Source organism: Sus scrofa, chromosome 10, assembly GCF_054392235.1.
Source record: "Sus scrofa isolate SSC_HxYL_T2T_F1_AM1 chromosome 10, Sscrofa_HxYL_maternal_Yorkshire_Landrace_v2.0, whole genome shotgun sequence".
NCBI classification, from domain to species: domain Eukaryota; kingdom Metazoa; phylum Chordata; class Mammalia; order Artiodactyla; family Suidae; genus Sus; species Sus scrofa.
Window position 1 is genome coordinate 72,042,187 of NC_139392.1, and position 24,842 is coordinate 72,067,028.

A 24,842-nucleotide genomic window follows, 5' to 3' on the forward strand; every position below is an offset into this window, starting at 1 on the left:
CAGGCTGTTCCTTCTCCTGCTCGCCACTGCAAGTGGGGGCTCTTCTTTTTCATATTTTGACCCTTCCCCCCCTCCTCCCCCAAGGCTCACACAGAAAATGAAAATGTACTTTGAAGCTTACAGGACTCTTTCCCTATCTTAGGCAAAGGCCTTGCCCAGTACTTTTCGAACACTGCTGGTCGCTTTATCTGATGACTTTTGAAGACATCTTGACAAGGGATTATTTTTCATAGCCCTTTCAGTAAATGGAACGTAGGTCCAATGGCTCAATCTCCTGAACTGTTGCTAGAATTGCAAACCTGCATACACTGATCAGTTTGTAGAAAGCACCACCCCTACCTCTCCTTCATGCGATGGGCATGTTCATTTTAAATCATTGAGAAATGTCCTTTGGCTTTTCAAAGCACCTTACTGTTCTCTGGGTAACATCTTATTTCATTTTGGAAGGTTAAAAAAAAAATCACATCTGCCATCTGGAAAATTCTAAAGGGCCCTCCTTATGTGAAAAGTGGCATTTCGAAAGAACACCTGAAAACGCTGTGGGTGAGCCATTAGAGAAATATTGTCAGCCCAGCCACCCTCCTTTCAACCTTCAACTCCACCCTCCAACTCGGGCTGGAGGCTGTGGGGAAATGGGGAGCTTAGGTGTGACCCTGGAGTTCTGAAGGCTTCTGCACATCTGTCTCTCCTCCCCCCACGCCAATATGTCCAGCGAAAGCGCTGCCATCGCCTGGGTTCAGCAAGGGAAAATTCAAAATCTCACTGTTCATCCATGTGCAGAGAGGGGAAAAAAAAAAAAAGAGAGAGGCCGAGAAAAAAAAAAAAAATCCCACATTGTCAGAGTAATGCCAAACTCTCTTTGAGTGGGATGAGCAGAGCAGATGCCGCAATGAGATGCCAAAGCGGCTCCCCTTCCTCTGCGCCTTGGGTGCCTATAAATTGCTCCGGCGCGCGTTTGTCAGCCTCCTCTTCTCCTGGCAGGTGGTACCCAGGCAGAATTCTGCCTTCAGTCTCTCTCTCGCTCGGCTCCCGGCCGTGAGGCGCTCGCCGCTGCTCGCCAGCTCCTCCGCTCCAGCCCGGAGCTTCGCCGAGCCGCCGGTGCCCAGCGCCGCTGCTGCTCTGCGCACCCGGGGGGCGCCTGGTCTGAGCTCGCGCGGCCGGTGCGGGGTTTTGGGGGTGCGCATCTATTAGAGTTCTGGTGGTTGCCAAGGAGGAGGAAAAAAAAAAAAAAAAAGGCAGGAGAAGGGCGATCCCAGCGAGCGAAAGAAGAGGCAGAAAAAGGCAACTTCAGACGGAAAGTTGGTGCGAACTGGCGCAGTCGGCAAAAACGGAAAAGTCGATCGCAGGCGGCGGCGGCATAAAAGTGTGAGCGGCCCCGGCGAGCGCGAGAGGCGGCGGCTGCTCTGCCCTCCGGGTGGCCGCGCCGGCGCCCGCGGCAGCCACAGGTGCGAAGGGGCTCGCGGGAGGCGAGAGGGCGCCCAGCGCACCCCTCCCCCGCCCCCACCCCCAGCTCGGGACTTCTGCTCAAGTCACTTGGCGTCCGAGCTCCCTCCCCAGCCGCAGCCTCAGCGGGGGGAGCGAGAGCAGGCGAGGAGCGGCCGGCGCCCGCCCGCCCAGGGGACTTGGGGTTCGCAGGGGGTTGTTTTCGGCTCTGAGGAGGTCCCCGCCCAACCTTCAAAATTTTGTCCAAAAGCAGACAAGAGGATCGCCCCGCGCTGAGCCGGCTGGTGGGCAGCAGGAGGCGCCTGATCGCCGCCGGGGCGCTGGGGGTGGTGATGGTGCTGCTGCTGGTCATCCTCATCCCGGTGCTGGTGAGCTCGGCCGGCACGTCGGCGCACTACGAGATGCTGGGCACCTGCCGCATGGTCTGCGACCCCTACGGGGGCACCAAGGCGCCCAGTACGGCCGCCACGCCCGACCGCGGCCTCATGCAGTCCCTGCCCACCTTCATCCAGGGCCCCAAAGGCGAGGCCGGCAGGCCGGGGAAGGCGGGCCCACGGGGGCCCCCCGGTGAGCCCGGGCCGCCGGGCCCCGTGGGCCCCCCGGGCGAGAAGGGCGAGCCCGGCCGCCAAGGCCTGCCGGGCCCGCCCGGGGCGCCCGGCCTGAACGCGGCCGGGGCCATCAGCGCCGCCACCTACAGCACGGTGCCCAAGATCGCCTTCTACGCCGGCCTCAAGCGGCAGCACGAAGGCTACGAGGTGCTCAAGTTCGACGACGTGGTCACCAACCTCGGTAACCACTACGATCCCACCACGGGCAAGTTCACCTGCTCCATCCCGGGCATCTACTTCTTCACCTACCACGTCCTGATGCGCGGAGGGGATGGCACCAGCATGTGGGCTGATCTCTGCAAAAACAACCAGGTGAGTGCGGGCAGGCAGCGGGGAGGGCGGGGAGGGAGAGCGGGAAGGTACTGGCGAGAGGGAGGAGACCCCGGAAACGGGGGTGGGAGCCCGCGGAAGAAGGGCGCGGCAGCCCCGCTGCCGAGAGCCGCAAGGCTGGGGGACTCCGTTCCACCCTTGAGAGGCGGGGGTCCTACGCCAGAGAGCGCCTGGAGGCCGGGAGAGGGTGGTTCCCGAGCTTGGGACCTACACTTGGTGCGCTCGACCTTCGAGGGGCGGGAAATAGGGAGTTTGGTCACCTGGACAGCTTGTGCACCGCGGGGAGCCCCGGAGCAGAAATCGGGCCTCCAGCTGCGGAATCTTCAGCAGTGAGGGGTCACTGCCAGGCTTTGCCCGAACCGGGAGGGCTGGGGGAGCCAGAAGTGGGCGTGCCAGGATGACAAACCCGGGGGAGAAAGACCGGGGCCCAAGGGAGAAAGAAGGGGCGCGAAGGATCACTCTGAGCGGGGCGCTTCCCAAGCTGCTGAGGCAGGACCTCGGAACCAGCGGTCGCAAGGCCCTTTCGGCACCCCAGATCAGGGAAACTCACATACAGTCAGATTCGAGGTGCAAACTCCGGTTTAGATTTCAGCTGAAGGGGAAGAGGTAATGAGTACTGACAACAAAAGCAAAAGTTGAGAGACTCATGGGTTCGTGCTGTAAAACACGCGCCCAAACACGGAACCCAGACTCCACTGGCTGGAGCAGGAGGGCGTACAGGCGGGAGGTCTGGAGGTCCAGACGCCGAGCCCAGACCCTGGACTGTGGGCCTCACTGCCAGGGAGCCCCAGGGCGCCTGCGTGAGGGTCTTTGCAGCCCAGCCTTTTGCTCACTAGCGGCAGTGGCCTTGGCCTTGGCTGAGAAACAGTCTCAGATTATCCCTCTGCCAGAGGACTTGTTCTCTTGAGCTGAGCCATCCGAGATGCCGCAAGAGCCACTTTGCCATTTGCTGGAGAAATTCACGGTCATTGCAAAACCGAAGTGTCTGTTGGCTTAGGAGAGGAAAATAATATTTGTAACTACCTAAAAGTGTAATCAGACCCTCTGCACGTGCTTAATCAGCAGCCGCTGGCAGAGGCCTTGCAGCAGGCAGTCTGGGCTCAGTTCTTGGGCTTTAACTTTGCCTTTGGGGTGGCACAGGGGTCCCCCCCCCCCCCCCCCCCCCGCACAGGGAGCGATCCTCGCCCCTGCCATGGCCAGTTTTGACTTGATAAGGGCTATCCAGCTTCAGATCACTCCCTCTTTGAATTCACATGTTTTGAGCTGTATAACCCAGGGTTCTATTAAGCAACATTAAAGCAGGATTGATTCCAAAGACCTCCTTCAGTGTCCGAATTCTTCCAAAGGGAAAGCCAAATATTCCTAAATGTATAAGAGAAAGGACCAAATATCCTGTCCTTCCCCTTCCTCCCACCCCTCACTTCCAAAGGAATTCAGAAATAATTATCTTAAGGGACCCTAAGGTCAGATGGAACAAAAAGAGGAAAAAACGGCCACCAGGAGGCACTGACAGGGTTGTTTATTCTAGTTATTATGCAGGAAAATAATAGTAAGATAAATAAAAATTATTCACAGAGCAGTGGGATAGTTATAGGTAAATGGCTAAAAAGAGCATGACTCATGGTACCAAAATAGAGCCATTGTGTCACCCTTAACAAAGTGGTTCAAGAACAGCCCCTCAGCAGGCAGGGATGAGGCACCCATTTATTTACAGATTGGCTGTCTTCTTACTTAAAGGTTAGGTCTGGCACATACTATCAGGCTGAAGAGATTGTTTTTAGGAGTATTAATTCAAATGGAATAAGGTTCAAGTTTTATCAGCCACTGTATTAAAAACACACATCTTTAAGTATCTGGAAATGGCCATTGCATGGCAAGCCAGGAAACAGTGCATTTAAATGCGTACAAATGTTGGTGCTGGGGCAATGTCTAGATTTGCAGAAAACGGTTCTATATAGGTACTGTATGTGCATTTTGTTTCTAAAAATTATTTCATTGTTTGGAGTGTAGTGTGCTTCATTGTAGCATCCTTGAATGTTCATTCTGTGAGGATCAGGAAAAAAAAAAGAAAAGAAAAGGCAAAGCAGCCAACCTTATAATGTAATGCTTTCCATTGGCATTATTAAGCTGCTCCTTCTCCAAAAGGTGAGCAACAAGTAATTCAGAAAAAAAATAAACACAGTAACAAGCAAATATGTTTTTGAGTTCAGCACAGGACTCTTTGGTAAAATGGTTATTACAATATTACTCTTAAGGAATTTCATCTCTAAAATAGAACTGTTTTGTTAAGTCTAGTCTGCAGGCAGTGGCAAAAGAAAAATCTTATACCATATTTTTTTTTTTAGTTAATATTAAATAAAGAGTTTATCTTTGATTTTCATTTTGGCTCTTGTCTGATCACCCCTTCAATGGCGGTTCCCCCCTCTGAGCTGACCTAATTTGTTTTCATAAAACAGAAACTCAGAGATGCATGTCAGTGTAATGTTCTATGGATTAAGTGGATTTGAGAAGCACCAAAAAATTCAACTAAAAATGCAGTTCGCTCTAGGATAGAGGAATGCCTCTGGACCGTAACCATCCGAGCACCATTTTATTTATGCTTTGTGTTGGATGCAGTATCACAGATGGAAACATCAAAGGCCAGTAAATTAACCTGATGCGCCACTTAACCTTTTGTTTATGATTCCACAGAAGCACAATGAAAATGAAATTAGGAGAACATCAGTAGTGATTAATTAAATTAGCAAATGTTACCATAAATATTGTCTCTAATGATAAACCCTTACTAATAAGATAATGCTTAGGCAACACAACCTCTTACCTCCTCACAAACACAGCACTTAAAAGGACCTTGGTTCTCATATTCCCCATGAAACCGTCAACCTAAATTTAATCTTACCATGTGTTAAAAGCCGATGACAGTGCGTACCGAAGGGAAAAGTTGGATTCAAATAGCTTTACATAGAGATGGGAAATATTTTTTAAATGTGTGCATACTTTTGGCCGGAAGCCTGAATAAAAAATATTGCTCTTTGAATCCAATCACTATAATACCACTCCAATAAGCCCCTCTAATAGAAACTAAAACTGGCTTGAGATTAGAACTATAAAATAATTAAAGGCCACTTTCTACTCTAAGAATTTATTAGTTATGGCACCAGTGAACATGAGCTATATCAGATATATCGGAGACCACGGACAGTTTGTGGGCTGGTGTTCATTTATTAGCAAGATTGATGAAATGTCAAATTAATTACCTTTTTAGGGGCTGTGAAACATCTCTAAAGATCAGCAGAATCTAAATAGTTAACTGATAAGATGAAAAGATAGAAGAGGGCATTTAGGTAGAAATGGGTGTATCGGGCCAAGGAAAAGATACATCATGTTGCCAGAGAAAATGCTGAAATCAGTGTACATTTAGGAACCTGAAAATAGCCTCCAGGGTGGAAGCATTACCTTCCTCAATAGTTTGATGGCTTAAAGGAAGAATTGTTGGAAGTTGCTGGGCTGGCTACTGGAGCTTGAAATTTCAAGTCCCATTATACCTTTAGAGTATGACCAGGTAAGCAGGCATACTAAAATCATGTGAGGTATCCTGGAGCATGGCAGGAGTATAATTGGGAGAGCCTTACGGTACAGTAGAGGTTAAAATCTTAGAGAATCACTTTCATTAAAAAGCAATCATTCTGGCTTTATCCAACAAAGGAAGTGAAAACCATGAGGGTAGCCTTCCAGTCTGTGGGCTCACACTCATGCATTTGCAGGTTTTGGTGGTAACACCTACGGAATAAAAATGATCACATTTACATGGGTTTGTGGTTATATCCTATAGAATAAAAACTGAACTACACACACACACACACACACACACATACACACACACATAAGGATTATTGTCTCTAAATCTAGTGATTTTAATGAATCCCAGTTTCCAAAAACCCTCATGTAGAAAACAACGTTAAAACACAATACCCGTAGAACTTAATGCTAAATACCAAAAACACTAAATAAAAATGTGTCTGGTTATTAATAATAGGTGAGATGCTTATTATGGATTGATAATTAAGTGCTGTATTACTGATGTGGCTAATTACCATTTTGTATTTTAATTTTTTCTCACCCATTAAAAATCCACATATTAAAAAAAAACCAGGTCATATCAGGAAAAAAATCAGCTCTTTCCTCCTTGTAGATTTTTTTGCCCTAGGAATTAATGACTAGATGACGTGAATGAATCAAAACATCCCACTCCTAGGAAACATTATGACATTAAATTGTGTTATTACTTAATGATCAAAAGAGATCACCTCACTAAATTGGTGTATATGTTAGAGGTAGTGCTTCTGAGCATAATTACATGGTATATCGCTTTCATTATATTAGTGTCAGCACAGTGTTAAGCAATTCTACATCTTTTAAGCCCTTTTCTCCTTTTGCTATACGATATCCAGAAAGAAATTTTCAAACTACCTCTCATATTACTTTACAAGTTCAGCAATGTCAAAGAGCCTTCTCCTTTTTTACCATTTCAGCATTAATGTGAGAACATGCCACATGAAAATTTAATTTGAAAATCCATCATTTAAATTTTGAAAGAAAGGCATGGAAATTCCTGGCTTCAGTCTCATTTCCCTCGTTTTGCCAAGTGATAAAATCCAGCATATTGCACCCCAAGTCATGCATTATTACATAGTGCAGGTTTACAAAACCACTAAATCACTGGCTGTGTTATTCAGGGAAATATCATTACAGTGGAATAGAAACAAGCCACCAAGTAGATGTTTCACTGAAATAAATCAAGGGCAAGTCTGCCTATTGAAAATTTTTTTTCTAAGGCAGAGGCAAAATAGAGCTAAATGAATATGAAGCCTAATTTGAGTTGAGGATGTGACAGAATGTCCATATTACTTGAGATGATAGGCAATTGGACTGTTTGCAAATGTCTGTCAGCTCACTAATGAGATCACAGGCTCAGCCTGAGTGGATTATAAGCGTCCTCAAAGCAAACTACATATTTAGAATCACATAAATATAAAAGGGTATTCAGAAAGATCACTCCAAAAATCTCGACATTTTAAAGCCTTCCAATCATGGAAATGTAGTTCCTTCTGTAACTTTTAGACATGTTGAAATTAAATAATTTATCTGAGTGCACACATCACAATTAGTGATAAGAGGACAGAAACAGAAAAAACTCTGCAAACTTTTGAACCAAAGATGTTTGAATGAGTTTAAGCTTCCGGTAGAGGGGGTTTTCCTTGAATTAGATCTTGAAAGCCCCAAATCAAAAGGATTACTTCTTTTTTTGGTCTTCCTGTCTAGTAGAGTTAGAGGAGAAGTGGTATTTAAGTCTTTTATATGCGGTGGATCTCAGTTTTCTAATAATTCTGAGGACCCACTGAAGTTTGGGTTAATCTTCTGTACTCATAAACCGCTGGTTAGAATATGGCTGCTTGGCTTAAATCAAAATGCAAAAAATTACCATTTTAGGAAATGATCGGGCATAAAGATACAGGAATTAGAAAAAGTGGTGATTTAGGAAGACCAGAGATTGGTATGCATTGTTTACAACATATAGTATATTTAAAAAAAAAAAAAAGACTGCTAGAATGACCCTCCCTAAAAGCTTTGTTTTCTCTTTTCCAATAACGTAGTTGAAGTTGTTATAAAGATGTCCTCATAAAGCCTCAAGGCCAAGGTGGATGGACTTCCCTGTGTTAAATTCTGTGCTATGGCAGCCAGTCTGCTTATGATGCTGTGTGAATGGCAGGGGAAAAAAAAAAAAAAAGGAAAAAGAAAACCCAGGAATTCTCTTTTAGAAATTCTAATGTTTTCTCTGTTTCACATAGGTGCGTGCCAGTGCCATTGCCCAAGATGCTGATCAGAATTACGACTATGCCAGTAATAGTGTGGTTCTTCATTTAGAGCCGGGAGATGAAGTCTACATCAAATTAGATGGCGGGAAAGCCCATGGAGGAAACAACAACAAATACAGCACATTTTCTGGATTTATTATCTATGCGGACTGATCCTGCAAAAACTAAGCTTACTGTTCTGAGTTCGGACACTGGATGCGTATGGCTCTCGTCCGTGAATCGAGGATCAGGGGATGCCAGACGCAGGGCACCTCAGTTGTGTATATGTGGGGAATTCAAAAGCTACCTGACTCACATCTGTATACTCAGAAACATTATGTAAAAAATAATATATATATATTAAAAGCAAGATAAGCAGATGTGTGATCCACTACCGCCAAAGCAAATACTCCTTATTGTTAGTGTCCGTGTGAATGAAGTCCTATATAGATCACAGATTTTTATAGAAAAATCTAAGATGCTGAATTATTTCTTCAATATATATGATACTTTGGTGTACTGTGATCTTGCCGCTTTGATCCATATGTCAGCTTTGGTTCTTGTGAGTTAATCTGCTTATTAGGATACTTGGAATCCATGCATAGTGTAGGGCAGAATGATTTTCACCCTGCAGGAGAAGGTCTCATTGAAATCACGCTGCTTTGTCCCCAAAGAAATTGTTTGCCTTGTACTCTTGTTAACTTGAGAGCTATGGACCTGGGAGTGATTCAACTTTCAAGCCTTAACCTGGAATTTTCTGGATTGGAGGGAATTCCCAAGCCTGTGATCAAATTTTTTTTTTCACATTTTCTTTCTCTTTGGTGTTTTCTTCTCTCTCTTTTCAGGTGATAGTTTTTAAAAACAGAGATGGAAATTGTATCATAGGATTACCCTCTGCGTGTGAAAATGTGTAGTTATGTGTGGTATTTAGAAAATCCCTCGTGTTCCGTTTGTCAGTAGAATGCATTTAGGTTGCCTTGGAAAGTCAGAGAAATTTCTTCTTTGGGGTGAAATCGGACTGAGGCTTCCGCCTTCCTTGGAACAAAAGATTTTTCGTAACCCAATGCACATCTGTTTAATTTACTCCGCCGCATGCGTCACTAAGGGGACACTGAGTAAGGCCTTTGTGTTGTTACCACAAGTCATGGCCTGACGTGATCTCAAAATGAACAATTTCACATATAGCCAGTCTGACAACAAAGTGTATATATTTTATACAAATACCTGCTGCATATATATGTACATGTACATATATATACATTAGATGAAATATAATATATATAATGGCTTCAGACCATAGGCACAGTGGCTGTATAGTTCCCCAAATTTTAGTTTTTAAAGATGTACCTGGAGGCACACACGAACGTACATAAATGATTTGACTTATTTTGGATGGAAATATATTTTGGAAGACAGAAATAGATGGAGTAGCAAAATAATTTAAAGGACTTCTCTTTTAAGAGTCAACCGGAAGATTGCATTTTATTAGGTTAAAAAATGCCCCATGAGTCACATGTCTGTAAATTAAGCCCATGGCGTCCTTATTACCATATGCCAATCAATACTTTCCTTGCCTTCTGTGGCTGACTGTTAGTGTTAGGACTGCAGAGACAACGTGGCTGTCCTTAGCAATGTTTATGAATCACGTGCACTTGAGTGGTCCATTTTTTCTTTTTTCTCGGGTGGACTAAGGCTGACCGCAAAGTAGATTTTGAGAGCAGTGCACATCTTCCTCTCTGGTTCAAGTACACTGCCAAAAGCCATGTCTTTAATCTTAGAAAAAGATTTAAAAATGTAGGTCTAAAGATCCTAAGTATCAACTTCCGCTGTCACAATGACAAAATCTGTTCCATTGTCACTTGCCTTTGAAAACTCTTTGACAAGTAGATTTCAAAAACCAGAGATTTCAAAATCTGCCTGTTACACTGGTGAAGGACATTTGCATTTTTTCATTTAAAGGAATTAGCGTATTCTCCTGGCTCATCCCTCTTGGGTACTTTCTGTTCTAATACACAGAAAGCTTCATCATCTTTGATCCACAGAAGTATCTTTATTTAGCAAACCTCAACTTTCCAAAAGAGTTACGTCCGATGTTCCTATATCTGAAGGTGCCGTTTGGTTGGTTTCTCAAATGCCTTGGTCTGAGTAATTCTCATGATTTATATGATGAAAAACACTTAGCTTGTTCACCAGGAATAATGATTGATTCTATTTAGCTTTTCTCATATGTAAGATAAGAGTTGCGATGGATTTTATTTCAACAGAACAATATATATTTATCAAAGAGGAATTAGCAGTGGGGAATTGTTTTTTTTTAAAAAAAGTAGCAAATAGCGTCGTGAAGGATTCAGCCAAAAGGTTAGTTTATAAACAGCAAAACACATCAACTAAGAGTTTTAACTCAGAGTTTCAAAAAAGGCTTTATTTACATGAAACATCAGGGCTGGGTACCTTTTAAAGAGTCAGCTCTCGAATCAGACTGTCATTGCTAATAGATCTGACCTTTTCTTCAGATAAATAAGCATTGTTTTCTCTGTTTGAGTCCAAGGAAAGACAGATAAAAGGTAAAGAGACTATATATAAGGCAAACAGTTCTCTTTTTTTTTTGCATTATATATTATTAATTAATGAAATTGTGGCCTTTGTTATTATAAATGTAATGATTCATTAAACTATATTATGTAATATATTTTGACTTTTATGATTGAATTTTTATATTGAGTACTATGATATGTGTTCATATTCCCTTATACAAATATTTCAAAACACAATAAAATTTATAGGAAAACTGGATACCGAAAAGTCACAGGCAACAAAACTGATTTATTATAAATCTCCATAGATAGACGAACAGCATATGATTAACCTTCCACAAGATTGTTCCCATTGTGAATCAGTAAGGGTATTCAGTATCCTTTGAAAAAGAAGTCTCAAAATTTAACTTCCCTTGTTGCAGAAGCTATTTTAAAGTGCCATATTACTCATTAAGCATTAATTAAAGAACAGCAGGATAATTAGTAGAATCATCAATATTACAAGAAACATTAGATTGCTCCAGAAGGGGGTAATTTAACTAGAAACACTTTAAATTTTCTCAAGTAGTGCTCTTGATAGATTAAGAAAACAAAAGGAAAGCCAAACTCCACTAAGGGGATATAGGCTGTAAATCATTGTTTGGCAATGGGTAGTTTTGTATTTATTTTGTAAAGGAAAAACAATAGGGTTCTATTAGGCTCAGGAATCTACCAAAGATGTAATAGTCAGCCAGTTTCTGAGAAGGCGTAACTCTTCTAATGCAAAACTCTTCTAATTCTCATCAAAAGGAAGTGCTCTGTCATTAGTTGTATGTAGCTCTGATGAACATCTTACAGCGGGTTTGCAATCTCTGTACGTATGTACGTTCCCCTGCAAGCTTTCTCCTCAAGGTGTGAATTTCTAACAACCATTCTATTTGAAAGTTAGCCACTGCTTAGGGTTCTCTATCAGTATCTTATCAAGTGCGTCCTGAGTTATACCTCTAAGCAACATTTTAGGAACAATGTTGGTGAGTATATGTGAGTAGCCGTGACCTCCATATTTTGTCAGCCGGTGTTTCGTATGTATGTCATGAGCCATCAGAATCCGATCTTCATAGCCCTCGGCCACCAGAAGACGCACCCTGTGAAAAAGCTTAACTCATTATATGGCATTGGTTGCACAGGTACAATTTTAAGAGCGCTTTAAGCATCTTACTCATAAACCTATCATGTTGTCCTAGGCATATTGTTTTCCACTGTGGCACGTGTCCTGGGAGACCCTTTTCTTGTTTGTATTTTATTTTATTTATTTTATTTTTTTTAGGGTCATACCTGCAGCACATGGACGTTCCCAGGCTAGGGCTCGAATAGGAGCTGCAGCTGCCAGCCTATACCACAGCCATGGCAAGACCAGATCTGAACCACCTCTGCAACCTATGCCGCGGCTTGTGGCAACGCCAGATCCTTAACCTACTAGATGAGACCAGGGATCAAACCTGCATCCTCGAGGAGACCGTGTCAGTTCTTAACCTGTTGAGCCACAATGGAACTCCTCCAAAAGACTCTTAATAAACCCTGTATGGTGATGAAAAGATATTACCATATCCAGGTAGGAACATGATCCTATTTCAGATATTTCTAGCCTGGGATGTTAAAAATTTTTTTTTTTAATTATAGTTGATTTACAGTGTTGTGTCAATTTCTGCTGTACAGCAAAGTGATCCCATCATATACATACATATACATATTTTTTTCTCATATTATCTTCCATCATGTTCTATCCCAAGAGACTGGATAGAGTTCCCTGTGCTACACAGTAGGACCTCATTGCTTATCCATTCTAAATGGAATAGTTTGCATCTGCTAACCTAGCCTGAGATATTTATGAAGATGCCTGGCAATACTGCATTCAAGAAAGCTTCTAAGAGGATGTGCCTATTTGAATAATTGGCCACTTGAGCATTTTATGAAATAACTTTATTCTGGATTTGTAGGCAGCTCTCTTCGTGGGCCCATTTTTCAGATCTCTCTGTCTCTTTTTTTCGAGCAAATAAAATCAATGACGCTTTGTGATTAAAATGGGGAAACAAAAGGAATCTTTGCACAAGTAATGTTGAGAATAAAATCAGTTGGTTTGAAAATGAAGGGCATACAGTGAGCTAGATGGTCATTTTAAAAGGTCAAGTACAGTCCCTCACCTGAGTCCCTTTAAAACCCACGGGTCTTTTGATGTAGTTGTCTTGACCCAAAAAATGTTCGACAAGAAAATCATTGACCTTTCTTTCCGTTTCAACAAGATCACTGTAAACAATGGGCTGCCCCTTTAAATGTAGTCAGTTGACTAAAGAACGGCTTCCTGCCTATTGTCTAAAAATCTAATCCTCTTTGCTTTGTTAAGTGCTCTAATCCACAGTGTGAGTCACCCACTGACAGCCACCATCTGTTTGTGTCTGGACCCTGGGCAGTCTCTTCAGTGACTTCCATGAGTCTCTGATGGCAGGCGATGCAACTTGGAGACAATGGCTGTTCTCTGGTATTTTCTATCCAGTGTTGTCAGTCTCTAAATTCCCAATAGATGGAGATATTCCTCCAGGGGCTAGTTATTTGAAAGGTATCTTTTTTGTTGTAATGGCATTTCTTGGCATTTTCCTGCCTGAGTCATATTTAATAACTATGACAGTCAGCAAAATGTGGGCCACTCCACCAAAAAACTCAAGCTCAAGGCCTTGCCCTCTGAGAACATACGTTTTACAATAAATTATACTTAAAGATTCGATCTTGTATTTGCCAGCCAAAGGAGTGCCATTAAAGAGACAGCCTGAGCATTTTGTCTAGAGACATGCGTTCGTGTCACATGTACCCTTTGTGTGTCCTAAAAGTACCAGGAGCGGCATTTGTGCCATCATCATTTGCCTCTGTATTTATTTTTATTCAAGGGTAGTTGGTGTATAATATTATAGCAGTTACAGGTGTACAGTATAGTGAATCATAATTCATAAAAGTTGTACTCTGTTTATAGTTATTATAAAACATTGACTCTATTTCCTATGTTGTACAATATATCCTTGCAGCTTATTTTAAACATAATAGTTTGTACCTCTTAATTCCCTACCTCTATATTCCCTAAATGTAACTATATTCCCTTCTACCCCTATGGAGGGGTAGGGCATTATTTGCCTCTTTAAAATTTATATAGGAGTTCCCGCCATGGCACAACGGAATGGGCAGCATCTCTGCAGTGCCAGGATGTGAGTTCAATCCCTGGCCCCACACAGTGGGTTAAAGGATCCAGCCTTGCCACAGCTCTGGCATATGTCACAACTGTGGCTGGGATCTGATCCCTGGCCCAGGAACAACTCCATGTGCCATGGGGCGACCGAAAAAGAAAAAAAAATTTTTATATAATGTCCACCAGTTCTTGGAGTTATCTGGTGGTGTGGTAGGTTAAGGGTCTAGCATTAGTGCTGTTGTGGCTTGGGTCACTGCTGTGGCACAGGTTCGATCCCTGGCCTGGGAACTTCCACGTGCCATGGGTGCAGCTGGAAAAAAAAAAAAGTCCAAAAATACTGATCTGGAGTTACTTTTGGAGTACTCTTTTTCAGGGACTTATCTAAGCCATTTATATGACTCTTTATGAAAAAAGGAGAAAGATTTGACATGGACAAGGCGGAAACTTAGTGTGACAGACCTTGATCCACACCTGAAAAAGAGTATCACATTACAGAAAATTTTAGGGGACACTTTCTCCTGTATATTTTCTGAGCATTTCTCAATGTTTCTGTCTTTTTTCCTTGTCTGAGAAAAACATATCTTATTAGGACAGAGGCATATCATGGAGAGAAACAAATTCCTGTAAGAAATCTGTGTCATATCCTGAAACACAAATTATTGAATGGTGAACTAGTAAGGAAAGATAGTCAATTGAAAATGAGAACACTTAAAACTTGTTCAGTCAAGCATTAGGAGCATGGTTGTCTCAGGGGAAAGAGAATGTTATGGCTCTGGAAACATAATTATATCTAAACTGTCAGGCAAACTGCCTGGAGTTCCCTGGTGGCCTTAGGACCTGGCGTTATCCCTGCCGTGGCTCAGGTTCGATCCCTGGCCCGGAAACTTCTTCACGTCGAGGATGCTGCCAAAGATAAAGAAAGAAAGAAAACAAAGAAAGAAGGAAGGAAAAGTTTCTGGTCACTCCTAAAATCAGAAATCCTCTCTCCTGCTGTGCCATTGTGTGGAAGAACAGTAGTTCCAGAGAGGCTGCCAGAAGGGAGGAACCACTACAGATGAGAAGACAAAAAATCACTGTAATTATAGAAATACAAATGAGTTAGTGTTTTGCAAACAAATATTAGAGAGAGACTACAAAGTGTGAAAAGGCAGAGATATAATAAGATTTGAGAAATGGAACAGAAGATTGAAAACAGGTGTTAGACGCAGAATTTCTGGTGCTGAAAACCAGAGGTAGGCAGTCGTGTGCTTCTCTGTTCTTGCACTTTAAAGCTTTCAGATCACTGAGGCTTCGAAGGACTGCTGATAAATGATGAAGCTCAAGTGCCCAAGAGGTGGGGGCTGGAGTTTATGGTGTACCCATCACTCCAAAAGTTGTTTAGTAATCACCATGAGCTATACTTGAGTCAAGGGACCTAATGCAGGGTTTGAATTTGAGAAGATCAAGGGTACATACATGCATAGATACAGAAACAGAAACGCATGTGCATGTATATATCATTTTTGATGTATTTCTATACATCTGGAATGTTTACATATGGCGCAATGAAAGCTGATCACAATTTAAGTTCTCATTCTAGAACTACCCACCAGTGAAGAAGGAATCCTGGAGGAATGTTGGCCACACTTTCCTCTTGCCTCCCTCACTGATCTCTTTCTGCAGATCCCCTCTCTTATTCCAGAAGGTCTGGGAGCCTCATGGAAGGCATAAGGGGGTGGGGAGAGAAAAGGGGCCACAAAGGGGCTTAGGGAAAGGAAGCAGCTTCCAAGAGCAAAACTCCGTTTCCAAGAAGAGTTGGAAAACATGTGTTGAGGACATTCATCAGGAAGTCATGGTTTTGAGGTCATGCAAGATGAGAAAGACCTACCACACCACCTCATTTTAAATTCCAGAGAATATTCACCTCTGGGGGTGGTCCAAGCTGGGACAGCCTTGGATAGGCTTAGAAGCCTATTTGCATTGATTGGTATTCCTGGGCAAGTAAATTACAATGATGAAACAAAACACATGAAAAACAAAAAATCTCCTTCTCAAAGAACAGACTCGAATAGTAGGGCAAAAAGGACCCAGCATTATTGGTCAGGACAGTCAAAGTAGTTTGCTTATGTAGAGCTGAGTGGCTTCATATTTACGTATGTGACATGGATCAACTCTCTCTGATGATATTAATGAGCTATTAATGAGCTCATCAAGGAGGCATGCCTGTCCACAGGGAAATTATATAGGTAAAGATCGACTTCCCAGGGGAAGGACCCTAAGGCTGTCTTAATTGTGGCAAATGGCTCACTGGTTTCACCCCAGTGTACATATGTTCACATCCTGCTACATGAGCCTCACAATTTCTGGACGTCCCTTCTCTACTCCAGTTTGGCTTACTCTCATTTCCACCAGTTTTCAACACTCAGAACCGTATTCTGCCCCTTGTCATCTCAGAGAACTACTTCTGCTCTGAAACCTCAACCTTCTGTTTCCCACTTTGACCCCGAGTTCCATCTTTCTCCTTTTCCTTTCTTCTCCTCTCTGGATTCACCCACTTCATTAATGCCTCCAGGTATTTGCTCCCGGTGTGTTACTCCTGCACCTCTCTCCATTTCTCTCTACACATTCTACTCTCCAGTTTGGACCTTGTGACTCTCATCTCAACCCCTTGCTTGTTCCCCTGGGTATCAGCCACATTTTTCAGACAGAATCCCAACCCTTGAGCTCTCTGTTTACAGCTCTGATGTCATTGCACAAAACTTCTTGGGTCCTACAACCAAAACAAAAGCCATTTTTTTTTTAGGAAAATAATCACCAGATCATGCACCTTGGTGCCAATATACAGTCACACTGTCATGCCCTCCAGCCTCAACACAACATATCCTGAGTCAGTGTCTCTCTCATTTACTCACCATCCATTCCCAGCCTCAATCCTCCTCCACAAGGTCCTGCCCTGAATCCATTCCTTCTTTCTTAGGAGATGACCATGCCTCCTTCACAGGCACCCTAGAGATCCTATGGGGCCCTGTGTCCTCAGGTTCCTGTTCTTCTCACCAAGACATTGATCTGCATTCACCCCATTACCTGCCTCACCCCTTCTCATTCATTGAATTGAATGCATACCACTGGAGAAAAATTTATCTCCTTTCAACCATCTCTTTGCTTCCCAGCTTCCATCTATATGTCTTCTTAGGAGCCTTGTGCTATATCTCTTCTCTCTCCAGGTTTTTTTTTTTTTTTTTTTTTTTTTTTTTTTTTTTTAAGTTAGCAGTGACTGACGACTTCCATATCCTTCCCCAGGCACTCAGCTCAAAACTGCATACTTTATTTCCTATCAATTCTATAACAACCCTGGAGAATAAAGGCCACTTGGCTGAATTCATTCTCTTTGTCTCTCTGCTTTTGCTCTTGGCCACATAAACATTGCTCAGCTCCTAACAAACCTTCCTTTGGTCCAGCCTACACTTGGGTTCCCTTCACTACCAAGTTTTCTGAAAGAATAACTCCTATTTTGTCCTCTTCCTCACCTTGTATTCATTCCCCAAGCCTTGTTGTCAAGACTGCACTTACTGATTGTAAAATAAAAAATGCCAGTGAAATCCGATGGATGCTTTTCGGTCCTGATTTCACTTGATAGCTGCCACCTGTTACAGGTGTTCAGCCCTTCTGCTTCAGGTCTTCTTCTCTACCAACTTCCATAACAATGCATCTCCCTGATGTTCTTGATGCTCTAAAAATGTCTCAACCTGCCCCTGAGTGCATCCCTCAAGTGTTGGTGGTGCCCAGGGTTCTGTCCTCATTCTGTTCTCTGAGTGAGCTCATTCATTCCTATGCCTCCACCAGCCACATGCAAATCAACAATATCTAGACTTATATCCAGGTCTCTGTCGTGAGCTTCACACCCTTATCCAATGGTCTTGCTGGATGGCAACACTATATCCCCAAACTAAAGTCATCCTGGTCAATCCCAAATCTATTTCTCCTCCCATATTCCCTAACTTGGTGCATTCAGTTTTCATATCACCATGTAACCAGGACAAACAGGCAGCTATCCCGCCTTGACACCCCCAGTTTTTCACTTGGTGGCAGAAAATGACTTGTATAAATATTTATTTTCACCATCAAAATATCGGCCAATGCTAAGAGGTTGGATTTTATATGATGTTTGACCTTAAGACATTATACTTAGAGCATTTAAGTTGCAATCACTTCTTTAGTGAACATCTTTTAATAAAGCATTTAAAAAAATTCATTGCTGGACATTAGGACTTTGGTCAACGAGGGAAAGAAACAGCTTACTTCATTAGGAATAAAAAGAGGGAAATGTCTTTGGTTCTTTTATTGTCATGACAGGGATTGAGTATTATCTGTGTTTCTTATCACTTGCCTATCTGCAGTGAACTTCTAAGGCTCTGCTAAGCTTTTGCCTACTTAGGCTGACTCATTTTTTCCTGGAAATAATATAGAGAGATTTTCTCCCTGCAACAGCATTGATGTATTTTTCTCTGCAAGTCTCTGGTTCCACCTGCTTCCTGTTTTCTGAATCATTGCTAATACCCACCCAGATATGAAAATCAAAAAGAGATGGTAAAAGGAAATGCTATGAGAGATTCCATCATATTTACCTCTTAATTCTTTTATTATCATTGGGCATGTCAATATCCGGGTTGAACTGATAATGAAAAAGTTCAGTACCAAAGAGATCATATTCCAAGTAACAGCCAAATTGAGCAAACTCCAGTAGTTCCTTCTTATCAAGAATAGTCCTAGAAGCAATAAGACAGACATATAGTTATTATCGAGACGTATTTTCCGCACATACAGATGAAAAGTCTTAAGCACACTATGTATGGGAATCCAGTTGAAATCAAACCAAAGAACTTTTGAGTTGGCTGTTATGATGGGACTATAAAAGAAGTTCCACTTGTTACCAGAATTTAGAGAATTGATCCAACTTAATTATGTTGCCGTTACTCAAAAAAGTTTTGTTATTTTCTTTCAGAATTGTCTTCAAGATATGTTGCATAGTCTTTTGAAAATCCTTAGTGGGACTGCTGCGAACTGTGGACACTATCAAAGGCAGTTTGGCATCAGGTCTGGTGAATTAGGTGAGTAAAACTCATCTGGATAAATATGAAGCCAAGGTAAGGTCACAGGGTGATTGTCTTGTGAAGATCATAAAGTGGTTATAAAATTAATTCCAAAGCCTGTGTGAATATCTTTGCACCTTTTTTTCTAAGGGGGGGCAATTACCTACAGATATTTATGTTCTGGTGTGCTTATTGTTTTAAAATAGGATGTATTATTTTATGATACTTTTATGGGTATCTTCTTCAATAGAGATCATAGCAAAAATAAGACTTTGTAAGACTATGGAGATGAATAGAAAAGGAGGAAAATGTAGAAGTACAGACAGAAGAGAGAGTCTGGAGCAAGAGCAGATCATCTTAGGAAATTTAGACATGGGAGTTCCCGCTGTGGCACAGTGGGGTAAGGATCCAATGTGGTTGCAGCTGTGGCTTAGGTTGCAGCTGTGGCTCAGCTTTGATCTGTGGTCTGGGAACTTCCATATGCAGCAGGTGCTGCCAGGGAAAAAAAGAAATTTAGACTCTAACAACTAAAAAGGATATGTAACATTGACCCCCCAAAATACTACTGTAGAGATTCAAACACAGAGAGAAACAGGAAAACAAAACAAAACAAAACAAAACAAAAACAAGGAAAAAAAATGTAAAGGAAACATATACCTCATTAAACATTATGTGAAGGGACCTAGAGAAAGGAAGTGATTGTATGGGATCCAAAGTTGGCCTGGAGAAGAGCTGGAATGTCAGGGAGTCATTGGCTTATTAGGCTTTCAGCCATTCTGATATTCTGTGACTTTGGCAATTCCAGGATGCAGGTGTTAAAGCACGATTATATGTCTCTACCACTGGCTTCTAAGAGGTCAGAAGTATTTTCAAAGCCTTTCTTCCCAACCCTAGGAGGACCAATTAAGCCTCTGTGTCACGACTTCGAGAGGATTCTGCTGTCCTGGGATGTTTCCCAGGGTTTGGCTCTTGAGGTTCACTCTGAGCAATTGTACTGTAGCTGCCTCCTTTTTATTCTATTCACCAATTTAGCATAACTTACAGTTCACGGTGTTGTTTTAGGCAGGGAGGCTAAAAAAAATTTTCCCTTCATACTCTAAAATGTGCATTCGTTCTGCGCTCCTTCTATTAATACTTCTCCTTTTCTATCTTCTTACCACGGGGACCATTTCGGCTTCCAGAATTACGAGGCTCGAAGAGTATGTGTTTTTCTATAGTAAACATATTCTGTTTTCCCTAAAGAACCATGCTTAAAAACGAAATATACACAATTAAAATAACCTGAGGGGGAAGTGATGCATTTAGTATTTTTCCTTTTGAGTCAATTCATTCAGCTTGTCAATTACCCATTGGGTCAAGTTCTGGGGTGGGGCAGGGTGGGGCATCAGGAAGAGAAATGGAAGTGCCAATAACAGGTTGAAAGAGACTCATTTCTGACTTCAATGTCCTTTTGCTTCTTTCAGCCTGAATGCCTTGGGACTAATGTTTCTAAACTTTAGGTGATAACAGTGAGTGTATACTCAATGAAAAGTACACTGGCAAGAGTTTCCATTGTGGCTCATCAGGTTAAGAACCCGACTAGTATACACGAGAATGTGGGTTTGATCCATGGCCTCGCCCAGTGGATTAAGGATCCGGCGTTGCCACAAGCTGCAGTGTAGGTTGCAGAGGCGGCTCGGATCCGATGTTGCTGTGGCTGTGATGTAGGCTGGTGGCTACAGCTCCGATTCAGCCGCTAGCCTGGGAACCTCCCTATGCTATGGGTGTGGCCCTAAAAAGACCAAAAAAAAAAAAAAAAAAAAAAAAAAAAGTCCACTGGTAAATGAAAAGCGGTAGGAAAAGCTTTTGTCATAGTTTCAATCGAAAACAAAAAGTAAAGTTGCTTGTTATCCTCCTCATCATATATAATGATATATGAACTTCCTATGTGTCTGGCCTTGTGCTGAGTGCTTTATACTTATTATCTCATTTAATATCCTCCATAATCCCATCTTATCTCAGTTTTACAGATGAGGAAACTGGGGGTATAGAGGGAACTCACTTGAGGTGATATGCTGGAACAGAAATTCTTTCAAGGCTGTAAGCTACTCTTTTCATCACCATAATGTGCAACTTCTCCTATTGCTAAGTATTTTATCCTCGAAGGGCATTTTTCCAGAATTACACTGAGAGTGTGTGCATATCAGTTTTAGGGCGTATGGAAGTTCCCAGGCTAGGGGTCAAATCGGAACTGCAGCTGCCGGTCTACACTACCAGCCACAGCAATGCAGGACCTGAGCTGTGTCTGCAACCTATACCACAGCTCATGGCAAAGCTGGATCCTTAACCCACTGAGTAAGGCCAGGGATCGAACCGGAGTCCTCAGGGATACTAGTCAGGTTCATTACCTCTGAGCCATGATGAGAACTCCTGCACATCATGTTTTTGAATTTTTATTTTGCAATATAATTCCCTCCCTGCAAGCTGCACTTGAAAAATGGGAATGTGCTCAAAAAAGAAGAGAGGATTCCTTTGGGAAGATCTTCAATCACTAGCTCGAAGCATGACTACATGTAACAGACAGGGTTTGACCATGCTGTTGTTTTGGTTATTTCTAATGATATGGTCAGAGGGGGAGGAGGAACTCTCTCAGTCATGACCACGGCTTACTTGCTAGGAGCCTGCCCTTGCTCTAAGCCTCTTATAAATATTAAGGGATCTACATTAAGGGTCTTCTCTGATGAGGTCCTGTCTCTTGAAACGTTCAGACTTACACATCTCATTGCCTCCTTGCCAACTCTACCTGAATGTCTGAGGGCAACTCAAGCTCACACACTTTGATCAAAACCCCTCATGTCCCATCCCAAACCGGCCGCTCCAACACCCAAGTGTCGCAGCTGATGCAAGCAACTCCATCCATCCACGGCTCAGACCAAAAACCCTGGAGGTTTCCGGGACTGCTTTCTTCCTCTAAGATACTCTGCATCTAGCCGGTCAAGGTCGACTTTTGACTTGACTTTCACAATACAGTCAGATCTGGGATCTGTCACCCTCTCCCCCACTCTCCTCCTGATCCAGTTACCATCATCTCCTGCAGGATTCCCTGCCCTATCTTCCCATCTGCTCTTTTTGCTTCAGCCTTTGCTCTACTACAGTCTCTTTAGATACAGCAGCCAAAGCCCACCTGGGCACCTCAGGAGGACCAGTAGCTCTGCTCACAACCCACCAGTAGCTCTCCATTTCCCTCAGAGAAAAAGCCAAGGCCATACAGTGGTCCATGAGGCCCTGCATGATGTTTCTGGAGGTGGTCTTACAAAAACCTCATCTCGGAGAGGAATGGGGAATATAGGCATCCCGTTCCCGATGTCAATTATGTATAAATGCTGCCTGCGTTGTACATGTTATCGGAAGAATGTCACTGCTGTAGGTAGAGTCAGATCTCTTTCTAGAGGAAGGTGAACGTGTTCCGTAAGATTCATCTACACATGTAAGTTTCAAATGTCATCTCCGGGAATCCTTATCCTGTAGGACAGCATAGAGCAAGGAGTCTGACCTTGAGGAAAGTGGTCCCTCTGTACAACACTCTTAAAAATGTCACAGTCAGGAGTTCCTGCTGTGGCACAATGGGATGGGCAGTGTCTCTGCAGCAGTGGGACACAGGTTTGATCCCCGGCTAGGCACAGTGGGTTAAGGATCACTTCAGCTGTGCTGTATGTTGCAGCTTCTGCTTGGGTCTGATCTTTGGCCTGGGAACTCCAGATGCCATGGGAGGCCAAAGAGAAGAAAAAAAAAAGAAACAAAATTTCACAGTTGTAGGTAGGGGAGAATATTTCAGAAAAGAAGCAACTAGGCAGGTATTTTGGATGTCAGGAAGGTGCACTTAAAAAAAGGAGGCAGACAAATTTGCTATCATTAAAAAGCCAGGACACACACACACACACACACACACGTATGTGGTATATATATTGTGTGTGTGCACGTGTGTGTATATATTATTAGTGACATTTGATGATGTGACACCCTCTGGATAACTGAATAACAGTGTGAAGGGGACTAAGAAATGGGTTCACTTGGGAGTTCCCATTGTTGCTCAGTGGTAAAGAACCCAGCTAGTACCCATGACAATGTGGGTTTGATCCCTGGCCTTGCTCAGTGGGTTAAGGATCCAGCGTTGCTGTGAGCTATGGTGTAGGGCACAGACATGGCCTGGATCCTGTGTTGCTGTAGCTGTGATGTTGGCCTGCAGCTACACCTCTGATTTGACCCCTGGCCTGGGAACTTCCATGTGCCACAGGTGTGGCCCTAAAAAAAAAAGAAAAAAAAAAAAGATGGGTTCACTTAAATTCTCTGTATTGAAGGAGGAAACACAGTGTAAAATCCATGGGGAAAAAATAGTGACTATGACCATGTATACTTTTTGGAGGAAAGCCCTGAAAAAAAAAAGTTTGGTATTAGATGTCAATGAAGCAAGAGGACGGAGAAGGAGGTAAAGCAAGAAAATAGAGCACTGAGGGAGTTCCCATCATGAATAAGCCTCAGGCCTTTCAAACAGCCCTGTGTCATTTAATCCTTACCAACCCTCCATGAAAAAAGGATGGTCGTCCCCATTTTATAGATGAGGAAACTAAGTCTCCGAAACATTGGGACGTCTCCACTTCCCACATGAGGGGTGGTGAGTCAAAGTGCAGTCACCTTCAGAAGCCCTGTTCTCAGACTGTGCTGCCCCTTTTGTGGCAACCGCATCCACTCAACACAAGTTCCTTCCCATCAGCACGTACCTATGGAGAAATACGCCCCATCAGGCCCCTCAGAGCACCCCGCACCGCCAATGTCCAGCAAGGTGACTGAACTGGATTAAGCTGACATTCTGCTGGATGACTGCCAGGGATGTCCCGGTGCAACTGCAGTCACATTGTGCCTGTGACTTTTTCTTCCTCGCGCGGAGAAAGGATTGCGCCCAGATGTCCAAATGGCACCAGGGGAAAGTGTACTCTGCCTGACGTCTTTCAGATGACGATTCAACAGAGGTCCTGCCCCTCCCATTCGTCAGTGATCTCATTGCACTTCTTGTAAGAGCAAAGGTGTCAAGTTCAGCCAGTTTTCTCATTCCACATTCTATATCCATGAATAATGATATTTTCTCTTAGTCCAACCTTCCCCAGCCTTTAAGGGGAGTATCTTTCACCTCTTGCCCTAAATAGTCAGTGAGATGCAGAAGAGCTACTGCATTTTACACTGGGAAAGTCCCTTCTTCAAGGTGGGTAAAGCGATGGCAATGTCATTTATGCAATATCCTGGGATGTCCCAAGAGGGAGATGAGGTTTTTTTTTTTTTTTTTATTAAGTATTTGTTCTTGTTATTCATATCATAGCATTTCTTCTCTCACATGTTTTACATGTTTGCTCCCTAACCGTCAAACTGATTCTTTCTCTGTAAGGAACAGGCATAAATTTATGACAAAACGTCTTGCTCTGAGCTCAGAAAATAGTTAGCTAACGCGATTTGGCTGTCTTCATTTTTAGACTACAGTTATCACGTAGCAGTGTTTTCAGGCTGGTACTAAAATGTGAGACAGTTGATTCTGTTTTTCAGAGCTCTTTATATTCTAGATCTTATCCAAGAGCTGAGGGGTTTCGTTTCAGGTCACAATGCACTCTGAGTGGGAGCAAGGAAGTCTGTGTGAAGTGATAATTTAGACAAGGGTCTGTGAGCTATCTAGGTAGACGGAACTGAGAAGCAGAGGAAAGGATGTGACTTGTGGGTGTCATTGAGATAATAACATTACCTAACATTTGTCTTGGGCTTTTACAGTT

General features: G+C 43.0%; 3 protein-coding genes across 37 annotated transcripts in view; 2 read left to right on the plus strand and 1 right to left on the minus strand.

The window, feature by feature from the left end:
• Positions 1–24,842, plus strand: part of RSU1 (Ras suppressor protein 1) — an 883,461-nt gene that overhangs the window by 279,855 nt on the left and 578,764 nt on the right. For all 34 annotated transcript variants that reach the window (XR_014817908.1, XR_014817911.1, XR_014817897.1 and 31 more), the window contains one exon: positions 18,963–19,068. The gene's annotated coding sequence lies outside the window, so the exon portion shown is untranslated. The remainder of the gene's footprint in view (positions 1–18,962; positions 19,069–24,842) is intronic.
• Positions 1,556–10,925, plus strand: C1QL3 (complement C1q like 3). The gene is made up of 2 exons (XM_003130733.7): positions 1,556–2,363; positions 8,231–10,925. The coding sequence occupies exons 1-2, from the start codon at positions 1,776–1,778 to the stop codon at positions 8,408–8,410; spliced, it is 768 nt and encodes a 255-aa protein (XP_003130781.1). The 5' UTR covers positions 1,556–1,775; the 3' UTR covers positions 8,411–10,925.
• PTER (phosphotriesterase related) overlaps positions 10,631–24,842 on the minus strand; it is a 71,456-nt gene continuing 57,244 nt past the window's right edge. Inside the window, exons 4-5 of one of the 2 annotated variants that reach the window (XM_021064040.2) lie at positions 18,586–18,726; positions 10,631–11,894 (exon numbers count right to left, since the gene is read on the minus strand). In XM_021064040.2, the coding sequence (XP_020919699.1) occupies positions 11,684–11,894; positions 18,586–18,726 (352 nt within the window). In that variant the 3' untranslated portion in view covers positions 10,631–11,683. 2 annotated transcript variants of the gene reach the window in all.